The 13,631-nt window shown below is 42.2% G+C and overlaps 1 protein-coding gene and 2 non-coding genes across 13 annotated transcripts in view; all 3 read left to right on the forward strand.

Annotated features, from left to right (window-relative positions):
• Window positions 1-13,631, forward strand: part of XPNPEP3 (X-prolyl aminopeptidase 3) — a 75,559-nt gene that overhangs the window by 48,287 nt on the left and 13,641 nt on the right. For all 11 annotated transcript variants that reach the window (XR_008541610.2, XM_054675359.2, XM_009438449.4 and 8 more), the window contains 3 exon segments: window positions 1,545-1,607; window positions 3,080-3,193; window positions 8,189-8,274. Coding sequence is in view for 10 of the 11 variants with exons in the window: in XM_054675359.2 (XP_054531334.1) it covers window positions 1,545-1,607; window positions 3,080-3,193; window positions 8,189-8,274 (263 nt within the window). In the remaining variant the exon portion in view is untranslated.
• LOC112206822 (small nucleolar RNA U13) lies at window positions 8,820-8,923 on the forward strand. The gene has a single exon (XR_002941291.1). It is a non-coding gene; the product is annotated as a small nucleolar RNA U13 (small nucleolar RNA).
• Window positions 11,693-11,796, forward strand: LOC112206791 (U6 spliceosomal RNA). The gene has a single exon (XR_002941262.1). It is a non-coding gene; the product is annotated as a U6 spliceosomal RNA (small nuclear RNA).

The raw sequence follows: 13,631 nt of genomic DNA on the forward strand, positions 1-13,631 counted from the left end.
CCTCAGCCTCCCAAAGTGCTGAGATTACAGGCTTGAGCCAACGCACCCAGCCTGTTTGTTTGTTTGTTTGTTTGTTTGTTTTTAGAGAGATAGTGTCTCACTATGTTGCCCAGGCTGGTCTCGAGCTCCTGAGCTCAAGCGATCCTCTCATCTCAGTGTCCTGAAGTGCTGGGTTACAGGTGTGAGCCACCCTGGGAGGCTGAAAACATTAAAAATTGTGAAAAATTTAAAAATTAGCTGGGCATGGTGGCATGCATCTGTAGTCCCAGCTACTTAGGAGGCTAAGGCGGGAGGATCACTTGAGCCCAGGAGTTTGAGGCTGCAGTGAGTTCTGATCACTCCACTGCACTCCAGCTTGTGGGATGGAGTGAGACTCTGTCTCAAAAAAAAAAAATGCACACACATATAGTGTGGTTATCACAGAGAATTAATAAAATTACTTATACTGTAGGTCAGTGATTCTTAGTGGGAGAGCAGTGTTGTCCCCTAGGGAGCATTTTGGTAGTGTCCTGTTGTTACTATTGGGAATGCTTCTGGCATCCTACGTTGAACAGGACAGCTCTCCCACGAGGAATTATCTGGCCCCAAATGTCAGTAGTACTGAGGCTGGGAAACGTTGCTATAGACTAGGCCATTCAATCCATAATTTCATACATGGGGCTATTGAGGTATTTTGTTACATAAATAACAAATGTATATCTTAGTATGTTTGTCCTGCTATTACAAAGTACCTGAGATTGGATAATTTATAAGCAACAGAAATGTATTTCCTCATAGTTCTGGAGGCTGGGAAGTCCAAGGTCAAGGTGCCAGCAGATTCAGTGTCTGGTGAAGGGAAATTCCTGATAGGTGGCACCCTCTAGGTATCCTCATATGGCAGAAGGGACAGAAAATCAAGAGGGGCCAAACTCACTCCACCAAGCCCCTTTATGGTCACTTATCCCATCTATGAGGGCAGAGCCCTCGTGATTTAATCACTACCCAAAAGGCCTCCCTTCTTACTATCACCCCAATGGGGATTAAGTTGCAACGTGAATTTTGGAGGGGACACATTCAAATCAAAGCAAAATGTTTTCCTTTCAGAAATCCGTATTATTGGCCCAGCACGGTGGCTCACGCCTGTATTCCCATCACTTTGGGAGGCCAAGGTAGGCGGATCACGAGGTCAGGAGATCGAGACCATCCTGGCTAACACAGTGAAACCCCGACTCTACTAAAAATACAAAAAATTAGCCGGGCGTGGTGGCGGGCGCCTGTAGTCCCAGCTACTCGAGAGGCTGAGGCAGGAGAATGGCGTGAACCCAGGAGGCAGAGCTTGCAGTGAGCCGAGATCGCGCCACTGCACTCCAGCCTGGGCAACAGAGCGAGACTCCGTCTCAAAAAAAAAAACAAAAAAACTGTATTATTACCCCCAGTAGGTCACAACTTCAGGTTGACGAAATTGTGGGGAAAGGTGCTTTTCATTTGAGCTCCAGTATTTTGAATGTTTGAGTAAGCAACATAGAATGAGATCGTGTTCTTTTCATCCTCCTTTCTCTTTGCAGGCTTTCATAGAAACCATGTTCGCCAGTAAAGCCCCTGTGGAAGAAGCCTTTCTTTATGCTAAGGTGAGATTCAGATGGTTAGCTTCACCATCTTGTTGGAGATGAATATAATAATTTGATTTGCAGAAATGGCAGTGCAGTCTGCTTTTGTGATAGTGATGACCAGCATGTCATTGGAGAGGATTTGGTTCTGAAATATCACTGGTCATTTATAAGTCTAAAATATACTACGTTACAATTAAAGGAAGAAAATTGCAAAGTAGCACAGATGATGATGAAGGGAAGATTTAGCACTGTGAGGTGACAAAAGTAATACTGTTTAGGTCAATGTAAAGAAGAGGCTGAGGGCTGGGCATGGAGCTCATGCCTGTAATCCCAGCAGTGTGGGAGGCCAAGGCGGGCAGATCACTTCAGGCTAGGAGTTTGAGACCAGCCTGGCCAACGTGGCAAAACCCCATCTCTACTAAAAATACAAAAATTAGCTGAGTGTGGTAACGTATGCCTGTAATCCCAGCTATTCAAGTGGCTGAGACACGAGAATCACTTAAACCTGGGAGGCACAGGTTGCAGTGAGCCAAGATCATGCCACTGCACTGCACTTTAGCCTGGGCAACAGAGCAAGACTGTTTCAAAAAAAAAAAGAGGCTGAGGCCAGGCGTGCTGGCACATGCCTGTAATTCCATTACTTTGGAAGGCTGAGATGGGAGGATCACGTGAGCCCAGGAGTTTGAGACCAGCCTGGGCAACATACTGAGACCTCATCACTATAAAAATAAAAAAAAATTCGTTGGGCATGGTAGCACACCTGTAGTCCAGTTACTCTGGAGGCTGAGGTGGGTGGATGGCTTGAGCCTGGAAGGTTCAGGCTATAGTGAACTATGATTGCCCCACTGCACTCCAGCCTGGGTGACAGCAATACCATGTCTCAAAAAATAGAGGTTGAGAAAGTGCTGTAGATAGTAGCAGATACTCACCAACCTCCAGCTCCATCCTGTATCCTGGAACGTAGTGAAATTAGTAGGACTGCAATTGTCCTAGCATCCTTTTTCACTTTTCCAGAGCATTTAGATTTGTAGCTATTTGAAAGATTGGAATTAGTAATTTAGAGCTGTTGTTAAAAATGTAAGTCACATTTCAGTGTTTAGCTAAATAAGAATAAACAAATAGTAACCCTTACATGATAGTATTTCAAGGCTCAGCCTTCATCATAGTTTTCTATCTTCTAGACTTAATTTGAAAATTATAAGAAATTTAGAGAACACTAAAGAAAAAAGAACAGATTTAATAATAGGGTTGAAATAACAGGATTTGTGGGAATAAAAAAGTATACTTACATAGATTATAGTACATGGGGTGAGAATAAAAGAAATGGACTGAAATTACAGCATAAAAGGTTTGGTTAGATATGATGAATAGCTTCCCAGTAATGACTTAAGATAAGTACTGGTATGGAGGTATGGGCTGTTGAAGAGAGCCTGGGCTGGGGCAGCCCTACAGAAACCCTTTGAGTCATACCTTGCTGTTGTTTTTCACAGTTTGAATTTGAATGCCGGGCTCGTGGCGCAGACATTTTAGCCTATCCACCTGTGGTGGCTGGTGGTAATCGGTCAAACACTTTGCACTATGTGAAAAATAATCAACTCATCAAGGTACGTGAGATGCCCTCAGTGCTACTCCCACTAGGTCCAGATAGCCTAGTAGAAAACCTGCTAATCTCATGTCCTCTCACCTTCAGCTTTCACAAATTAGCTGACATTTTAAAAGTATTTTATTGCTTATAAAATGGTTTTACAGACATTATCTCATTTTGTCCTTAAATTAACTCTGTTAGGAGGAATTATTAACATGCCTCTTTAATAGATGAGGAAAACGAACTTCAAAAAATAAAACAACATAGGCCAGGCGTGGTAGCTCAGGCCTGTAATCCTAGCACTTTGAGAGGCCAAGGCGGGTAAATCGCTTGAGGCCAGGGGTTCGAGACCAGCCTGGCCAACATGGTGAAACCATGTCTCTACTAAAAATACAAAAATTAGCCAGGCGTGGTGGCACGTGCTTGTAATCCCAGCTACTCTGGAGGCTGAGGCAGGAGAATTGCTTGAGCCCGGGAGGCATAAGTTGTAGTGAGCCGAGATCACACAACTGCACTCCAGTGCTCCAGCCTGGGCTACGGAGCAAGACTCTGTCTCTAAATAAATAAATAAATAAATAAATAAATATTAAAATATTTAAAAACCTAAAACAACATATTAGTGCAGAGCCAAGTATTCTACTCTAAAGCCTCTGCTCATTTCATTATAACTCTCCTTCTCTGAGGACTTGCGGCAACAACAGTGAGCCAAGCAGATTTCCTGGGCAGAAAGATTTTAAGAAATTGCTATTAGCTGTGAGGGAACATATCTTCTATGATTTTCTTCCCATGTGACTATACAAGGAAGGAATTGTGTATTCCTTTATTAAGTCCATTTCTTTACTGATTTAGTATTCAGTAAATCCAAAAGAAAAAAATATAGCAAACATGTAAATTATACAGCATAATTTAAAAAAAAACAAAAATAAAAATGAATACCCGTGAACCAAGCAGTCGATTTTAGAGCTAGAACAGTAGCAATACAACACACCTACCCTTATGCTGTCCCATCCCACTTCCTCCCTCCCAAAGGTAACTGGTAACCTGAATTTTGTCTTTCCCTTGACTTTTAAGAAATAGTTGTATTACATATATGTGACTCCCCAAACAGTATTAATTAGCTACTGCTTGTTTATAAACTCTATACAAATTGTATGCTCTATATGTAGTTTGGAGGGATTTTTTTTAACTCCTAAATATCATAGGCTGGGTGAGGTGGCTCAAATCTGTAATCCCAGCACTTGGGGAGGTCAAGGCGGGCAGATCCCTTGAATGCAGGAGTTCAAGACTGGCCTGGGCAACATAGCAAAACCCTATCTCTACAAAAAAATACAAAAATGAACCAGGCGTGATGGCACATGCCTCTAGTCCATTACTTGGGAGGCTAAGGTGGGAAGGATCATCTGAGCCTGGGGAGTTCAAGGTTGCAGTGAGCTGTGATCACACCACTGCACTGCAGCCTGGGCAACAGAGCAAGACCCTGTCTTTAAAAAAAATAAAATATAGGCCGGGCACAGTGGCTCACACCTGTAATCCCAGCACTTTGGGAGGCCGAGGTGGGTGAATCATGAGGTCAGGAGTTCGAGACCATCCTGGTCAACATGGTGAAACCCTGTCTCTACTAAAAATACCAAAAAAAAATTAGCTGGGTGTGGTGGCGTGTGCCTGTAATCCCAGCTACTCAGGAGGCTGAGGCAGGAAAATCACTTGAACCAGGGAGTCGGAGGTTGCAATGAGCCAAGATCGCGCCACTGTACTCCAGCCTGGTGACAGAGCGAGACTCCGTCTCAAAAAATAAATAACAAATAAAATATATATGATAATATAAACCTTTCCTGACTATTTGTATCTGTTTATACTTCACTAGCAGTGTGCAATTCTGTCAGCCACATCCTCTCCATCCCCTGGTATTATCAGACCTCTTAATTTCTGCATTCTACTTGGTACAACATAGCATCTCTTTGTGCTCTTAATTTTTATTACCTTAATTACCAATGAAATTGAGCATCATTTCTTATCTTTAGCACTATTCATTTCAACTTAATAATACTTAGTTTAGGATATTCAGATCTGTGTTCACGAGTGAGTTTGGCCTATATAATTTCTTTCTTATGCTGTCTTTTTCTGGTTTTCATATCAAGGTCAAACTAAGCTCAGAAAAATTAATAGTCTCATTCTTAGTATTATGGAATGACTTGAATTAATGTTTCTTGAAAATTTGGTAAACACGTGTAGAACTCTTTGGGCCTGATATTTTCCTTCGTGCACTTTTAAACTCCTCATTCAGTATCTCTCCTATATTGAGGCATTTTCTTCTTGCATTTTTTTTTTTTTTTCAGATGGAGTTTCACTCTTGTCACCCAAACTGGAGTGCAGTAGTACAGTCTCGGCTCACTGCAACCTCCCTCTACCTCCCAGGTTCAAGCGATTCTCCTTCCTCAGCCTCCTGAGTAGGTGGGATTACAGGCGCCCACCATGCCTGGCTATTTTTGTATTTTTAGTAGAAACGAGGTTTCACCATGTTGGCCAGGCTGGTCTCAAACTCCTGGCCTCAAGTGATCTGCCCGCCTTGGCCTCCCAAAGCACTGGAATTACAGGCGTGAGCCACCATGCCCGTCCTATTGTAATTCCTATAGTATAGAGCAGCAGTTAGTGTGGTTCATGAAGTTAAATATATTGTCATAAGAACACAGACATTCTCTTACTAGTGTACACTGGAGTATCCCAGAAGTTTTATGATGATAACACAAAAGACTGAATGCACAGGCAGTGTGAGATTCCAGCTGTCTTCTGTGACACTAGACAAAAGAATTTAGAAAATGCAAACAGTGCCAATTTTCTATTTATATTTAGAAAAATAGTTTTTTTCATAAAAATGTTATTTATGTTAACATGTAATGGGTTTATTTTTAAATGAATTTAATAAATATTATAAAATTTTCTCAGTTTTAATTTCTTAGTGTGATAAATATTCATAGGTAGACATTTATGATTTTTCCAGATTCTCACTTTGATCATTCTTGTGCATTTTTCCTGGTATACAAGTTGCCAAGTTTGTCTAAGGGACACCTAATAATGGAATTGCTGGGTCATAGGATATACATATCTGCAACTGTGATAGTACCAAAGATTTCCAAAGAGATTATGTCAATTTATACTTCTACTCTTCCTAAGACAGTTTCTTAAGTTATATGTTTCTACCATTTTGTCCATTTTGTCTAAATTACTCACAGTATTGTCTTACATTTTAAGCTACTTTGTATTTATAGTTATGTACCCTTTTATATTCTTGATATATTTTTGCCTTTTCTCCTTACTGTAATAAATCTCATTAGATGGTTTCTTTAAAAAGTAAACATACAGGGCCAGGCACCCCAGTGGCTCATGCCTGTAATCCCAGCACTTTGGGAGGCTGAGGCAGGTGGATCACTTGAAGCCAGGGAGTTCAAGACCATCCTGGCCAACATGGTGAAACCCCATCTCTACTAAAAATACAAAAATTAGCTGGGCGTTGTAGCGTGCGCCTGTAGTCCCAGCTACTCAGGAGGCTGAGGCGGGAGAATCGCTGGAACCCAGGAGGCAGAGATTGCAGTGAGCCAAAGTTGCGCCACTGCACTCCAGCTCTGGGCAATAGAGCAAGACTCCATCTCAAAAAAAAAGTCAACATGTCATAAAATACATTTTATCCAGGATTTAGTTGTTTACTAACAGAAATTTATTCCGTCTTTTGCCAAAAATGAAAAATCACATCCATCATTTTAAGTTGCCATTACTGTATGTTATCATTTACCCATTATTCTACTGTTTGTCAAATTTTGTACTTACTTAGATATGAATAACATACTCTGTCTTCAGGGGCATAGAGAGATAATTTCAGCATAACATGACAATTAGAAAGTTAGAGATATACTTAAAGTTTTCTTCTTTCCCCACATGTATTATGATGGAGAGCAAAAGGGGAAGTGGGGCCTGGCGCGGTGGCTCATGCCTATAATTCCAGCACTTTGGGAGGCCGAGGCAGGCGGATTATGAGATCAAGAGATCGAGACCATCCTGGCCAACATAGTTAGCCAGGTGTGGTGGCGGGCACCTGTAATCCCAGCTACTTGGGAGGCTGAGGCAGGAGAATCACTTGAACCTAGGAGGTGGAGGTTGCAGTGAGCTGAGATCACACCACTGCACTCCAGCCTGGGCAACAGAGCAAGACTCTGTCTCAAAAAAAAAAAAAAAAAAAAAGAGGGAAGTGATATTCCAAGGTTAAATGTTTAAGGGTGGCTGTGTTTGAATAAGGCCCGGCATACCACTGGCATACCAACGTATATAGGATTGTTTTTTTCTCTTGTTTCATAAAGCAAAGGCATATGGGTTTTTTTTTTTCTTAAAAAAAATGATAATAGTGATATTTATGATGTGCTAATGTTTATACCTAGTAATTCAGTCCCAAGGAGTCTGGTTCCAAAGCCTATACACTGAAACACCACGCATTGCCAACTTTCTTGTGGCAGGGTGAATTCATCTGAAAAGTTTTGTTTTGTTTTCACATGCCCCCTGTTTCAAACATCTGAAAAGTTTAGATGCTGTGTAGATAAATAGAAGAAACCAGCAATTAGTGTCCTTTAAATTAGAGCTTTAAAAAAATAAAAAGGACCAAGTGCAGTGGCTCACGCCTGTAATCCCCGCACTTTGGGAGGCCGAGGCAGGCAGATCACCTGAGGTTGGGAGTTTGAGACATCCTGACCAACATGGAGAAACCCCGTGCCTACTAAAAATACAAAATTAGCCAGGTGTGGTGGCAATCGCCTGTAATCCTAGCTACTCGGAGGCTGAGGCAGGAGAATCGCTTGAACGCGGGAAGCGGAGGTTGTGGTGAGCTGAGATCACACCATTGCACTCCAACCTGGGCAACAAGAGTGAAACTCCGTCTCAGAAAAAAAAAAAAAAAAGGCATACTTTGGATTACTAGAAACAACTTATAATCATGAGCTTACCCACTTTAACCTGTCTTACTTTGTTCCAGGATGGGGAAATGGTGCTTCTGGATGGAGGTTGTGAGTCTTCCTGCTATGTGAGTGACATCACACGTACGTGGCCAGTCAATGGCAGGTAGGGCTTCTACAGAGTAACGTATCCCACTGCTTCTTAGGAGTATGAGTTGGAATATGGCTATATTTGGAATGAATGACTAAAGAAATATTATAGGTCCATTCCTGGTCAAGTTAGGTTGCAAAGCTCCTTATTATTTTCTAAGACTGTTTTGTTCATCATATCACAGGATGAGGCACATAGAAACACCTAGGTAACTAACACACAAAGATTTTTTTTTTTTTTTTTGGTAAGAGACAGGGTCTCGCTGTGTCATCCAGGCTGGGGTGCAGTGGCTATTCACAGGCCAAATCATAGCTCACTGCAGCCTCGAACTCCTGTCCTGAAGTGATCCTCTCTTCTCAGACCTCCTAAGTAGCTGGGACTATAGGCACATTGCCACCATTCCTGACTCACAGACATTTTTTAAAAAATAAAGTTGATTTTTTAAAATACAGAAGTAATATTCAGGTTATGGTAGAAAGCTTGATTGGATTAATCCTCCATAGATAATAATTATAAAATCTGGACAAAATATTAAAAATAACTATTTAAAGGCACCAGAGATCCCTTTGTAGCTCATGAGTGTGATGATTGGGTATTCACGTGCAGGTATGAGATGTGCTACCCTCAAACCTTCTTACAAGGTCAGCACATTACCCATCTGACATGAAAAAAATCAAAAGGCACCAGAGAGCTTTCAAAAATAGGCAGAAATTGTACAAGTCCATTCCTTTTTTTTTTTTTTTTTGAGACGGAGTCTCGCTCTGGCACCCAGGCTGGAGTGCAGTGGCGTGATCTCGGCTCACTGCTAGCTCCACCTCCCAGGTTCACATCATTCTCCTGCTTCAGCCTCCCGAGTAGCTGGGACTACAGGCACCCACCACCACGCCTGGCTAATTTTTTGTATTTTTCGTAGAGATGGGATTTCACCGTGTTAGCCAAGTACAAGTCCATTCTTAAAAAACTATAATGGGCCAGGCCTGGTGGCTCATACCTGTAATCCCAGGACTTTGGGAGCCCAAGGCAGGCAGAGCACCTGAGGTCAGGAGTTCAGGACCAGCCTGACCAAAATGGTGAAACCCTGTCTCTACTAAAAATACAAAAATTAGCCTGGGAATGGTACTTGGGAGGCTAAGGCAGGAGAATCGCTTGAACCCAGGGGACGGAGGTTGCAGTGAGCTAAGATTGGACTCTGCACTCCAGCCTGGGTGACAGAGTGAGACTCTATCTCAAAAAAAAAAAAAAAAAAAAGAAAAACTATAATGGATAAAAATGGTGATAAGGGCTTTTTGCCTGAGGACATTGCCCAATGCACATAGCTTGGGCAGCAGAAAGCCACAGCCTTATTGATTTAAGATATCAAATGATAGATTTAGGTGCTGACAGAATAGCCAGAAAGATGAAGGAAAATCCTTGACGAGAAGGGCTTGTGGAAACTGTGAGCCCCAAAATCTGCATACAGAATATTTAAAAATCCTTGGCTGATCACTGAACTATGTGTTCTGAGGAGGCCTCATGAGGCTCAGCAAAATACGAGCAGCTAGAAGCAGAATAAACTGAGCAGAGATTTTAGTTGCTTCCCAGTGAGAACAGAGTTTGTAGTTTGAAGCTATCCAAGTTAACAAAATTTCTAGACATGAGAAGAAACTGGTAATTGTGACCTGTAATCAAGAAAATCTGATAATGAAATAATCCTGGCCAGGTGCAGTGGCTCATGCCTGTAATTCTAGCACTTTGGGGGGCCGAGGTGGGCAGATTACTTGAAGTCAGGAGTTCAAGACCAGCCTGGCCAAAATATGAAACCCTGTCTCTACTAAAAATACAAAAATTAGCTGAGTGTGGTGGTGGGCACCTGTAATCCCAGCTACTCGGGAGGCTGAGGCAGGAATATCGCTTGAACCGGGAAGGGGGAGGTTGCAGTGAGCCGAGATTGTACCACTGCACTCCAGCTTGGGCGACAGAGTGAGACTCCATCTCAAACAAAGGAAAAAAAAAAAGAAAGAAATGATCCTAATGTTCCAATTAGCAGAAGGACTCTAAAGTAGCTGTTATAGATAAGTTAAAGGAAGATGTAGACATAATGAGCAAACAGATGGAGAATCTCAATGAGAAATAGAAACGAAAAAGAACCAGAGATTGTGGGAAGATGGCAGCAGCAGGATAGTTTTTCAAACTTTCCAAATTGTCAAATAAACATAGAGCAACTAGCTAACAAAACCAAACACTAGGTAGTATTTGTTATCTCAAAATAATTACCTCCTAATTCACAAACATTCAGTCTGTAACTGCGCAATTAGCAAAATCTAGACTGATAAACTCTGTATGTCAAGCAGCCTGGATTCTTTAACAAATAAATTTCAAGGAAATGAAAAGAGGTGGAGGAGGAGCCTACTAACTAAAAGAGATTTTAGTTATATCAAATATATTACAAATGAACACAAAGAAAATTATCTTGGGGTGAATATTTGGGTGATAAAAATATCTTTAAAAACACAAAGGACAGCCAGGCGAGGTGCCTCATGTAATCCCAGCACATTGGGAGGCAAGACAGGAGGATCACTTGAGCTCAGGAGTTCAAGACCAACATGGGCAGCATAGTGAAACCCGGTCTTTACAAAAAAATTAGCCAGGCGTGGTGGCACATGCCTGTAGTCCCAGCTACTCAAGAGGCTGAGGTGGGAGAATTGCTTGAGCCCAGGAGACAGAGGTTGCAGTGAGCCAAGATTGCACCATTGCAGTCCAGCCTGGGTGACAGAGCCAGACCCTGTCGCAAAAAAAAAGAAAAAGAAAAAAACCCCACAATGACCAAGCATAGTGGCATGCACCTATAGTCTCAGCTACTCAGGAGGCTGAGGCAGGAGGATCACTTGAGTCCAAGAGTTCTAAGCTGCAGCCCACTATGTTGATCAGGTGTCTGCAACCAGTTAGAGGTTTTTGCACATTACCTAAGGAGGGCTGAACTGGCCCAGGTCAGAAACAGAGCAGGTCACAACTCTCGTACTGATCAGTAATGGGAACAAGCTTGTGAATAGCCAGTACACACCAGCCTGGGCAACAGAGCAAGACCCCATCTGTAAAAAAAGGAAACATTTTAATTAAAATTTTTAAAAAACACAAGGAATAGGGAGTGACTGCTAACAGATGTAAGATTTGGGAGGAGATGGTAATGAAAATTTTCTAGAATTAGTAGTGGTGATTATTGTACAACATTGTGAATATACTTAAAACCACTGAATTGTACACTTTTTTAAGTGAAGGAATTTTATGATAAGTGAATTATATATCAATAAAAATGATAAATTCGGTCAGGCATTGTGGTTCATCCTGTAATCCCAGCACTTTGGGAGGCCAAGGCGAGCAGATAACTTGAGCCCAGGAGTTCCAGACCAGCCTGGGCAACATGGCAAAACCCAATCTCTACAAAAAAACATTAAAAGTGCTTCCTTCAGCAGCACATATACTAAAATTGGAACAATACAGAAATTAGCATGGCCCCTGTGCAAGGATGACATGCAAATTTGTGAAGCGTTCCATATATAATCATGAAAGAAAAAAATAGCTGGATATGGTGTCACAGGCCTGTAGTCCCAGCTACTAGAGAGACTAAAGTGGGAGGATCACCTGAGCCCAGGAAGTCGAGGCTGCAGTGAGCTGTGACTGCACTACTACTCCAGCCTAGGCAGCAGAGTGAGACTCTGTCTAAAAAAAAAAAAAAAAAATCATCTGTAAATAACAGTACACACAAATAAAAAAAATCACAATTAACTGACTATAAACTGATATGGCTAGCATGGTGGCTCACACTGGTAATCCCAGTGTTTTGGGAGGCTGACGCAGGAGGATCAGTTGAGGCCAGGAGTTCAAAACCAGTCTGGGCAACACAGCAAGACCTCTATATCTACAAAAAATACAAAAAATTGGCCAACTATGGTGGCACACACGTGTAATCCCAGCTACTTAGGAGGCTGAGGTGGCAAAATCACTTGACCCCTGAAATTTTTGGTTACAGTGAACTATGATCACATCACTGTGCTCTAGCCTAGGTAACAGAGCAAGGCCCTGTCTCCAAAATAAAAAAGTTAGGCCAGGTGCAGTGGCTCACGCCTGTAATCCCAGCACTTTGGGAGGCCAATGCAGGTGGATCACCTGAGGTCAGGAGTTTGAGACCAGCCTAGCCAACATGGTGAAACCCCCTCTCTACTAAAAACACACACACACACACACACACACACACACACAGAAATCAGCTGGGCATGGTGGTGGGTGCCTGCAGTCCCAGCTACTCAGGTGGCTGAGGCAGGAGAATCACTTGAACCCGGGAGGTGGAGGTCGCAGTGAGCCGAGATCACACCACTGTACTCCAGCCTGGGCAACAGAACGAGACTCCATCTCAAAAAAAAAAGTTAGGACGAGGGATATTTGTTGGTAAGATTGTCATTATTCTGGGACCTATAGAAGGGTATTCTGGGATAGTCTGCCAAGTTTTGGTGGGTTTTTTTTGTTGTTGTTGTTGTTGTTTTATCTGACTGGTATTCACCTTATAATAATTTTTTTTTCTTTTTTTTTTTTTTTTGAGACACAGTCTTGCTCTGTCGCCCAGGCTGGAGTGCAGTGGCGCAATCTTGGCTCACTGCAACCTCCGGCTCCCAGGTTCAAGCAATTCTCCTGCCTCAGCCTCCCAAGTAGCTGGGACTACAGGCAGATGCCACCCCACCTGGCTAATTTTTGTATTTTTAATACAGCCACTGAATAATGTCTTAAGGTTTATGTTTGATTGATTTGTTTGGCTTTCTATATCTGTGTTTTGTTTTACAATTAAAAATTTTTTAAATTTTTAAATGACAATTTTAAAGCTGAAAAGTACATTAACTGAAACAGGAAATTCACCAGGTAGACTTAACTGTAGATTGGAGACAGCAGAAGTTTGCAAACTTGAAGATAAATAGAAATTATCCAGCTGGAAGAATAGAAGTACATTGTAAAAAGGCCAGGTGCAGTGGCTCACACCTGTAATCCCAGCACTTTGGGAGGCCAAGGCGAGTGGATCACTTGAGGTCATGAGTTCGAGACCAGTCTAACCAACATGGTGAAACCCCGTCCATACTAAAATAACAAAAATTAGCTGGGTGTGGTGGCAGGTGCCTGTAATCTCAGCTACTTGGTTGGCTGAGGCAGAGAGCGATCCTCACATCTCAACCTCCCAAGTAGCTGGGATTATAGGCACGTGCCACCATGCCTGGCTAATATTTTGTTTTTTTGTAGAGACACAGTTTCGCTATGTTGCCCAGGCTGGTCTGCAACTCCTGGGCTCAAACGATTCTCTTGCCTTGGCCTGCCAAAACACTGGAATTACAGGCATGAGCCACTATGCCCAG

This window comes from Pan troglodytes, chromosome 23, assembly GCF_028858775.2.
Source record: "Pan troglodytes isolate AG18354 chromosome 23, NHGRI_mPanTro3-v2.0_pri, whole genome shotgun sequence".
NCBI classification, from domain to species: Eukaryota; Metazoa; Chordata; class Mammalia; order Primates; family Hominidae; genus Pan; species Pan troglodytes.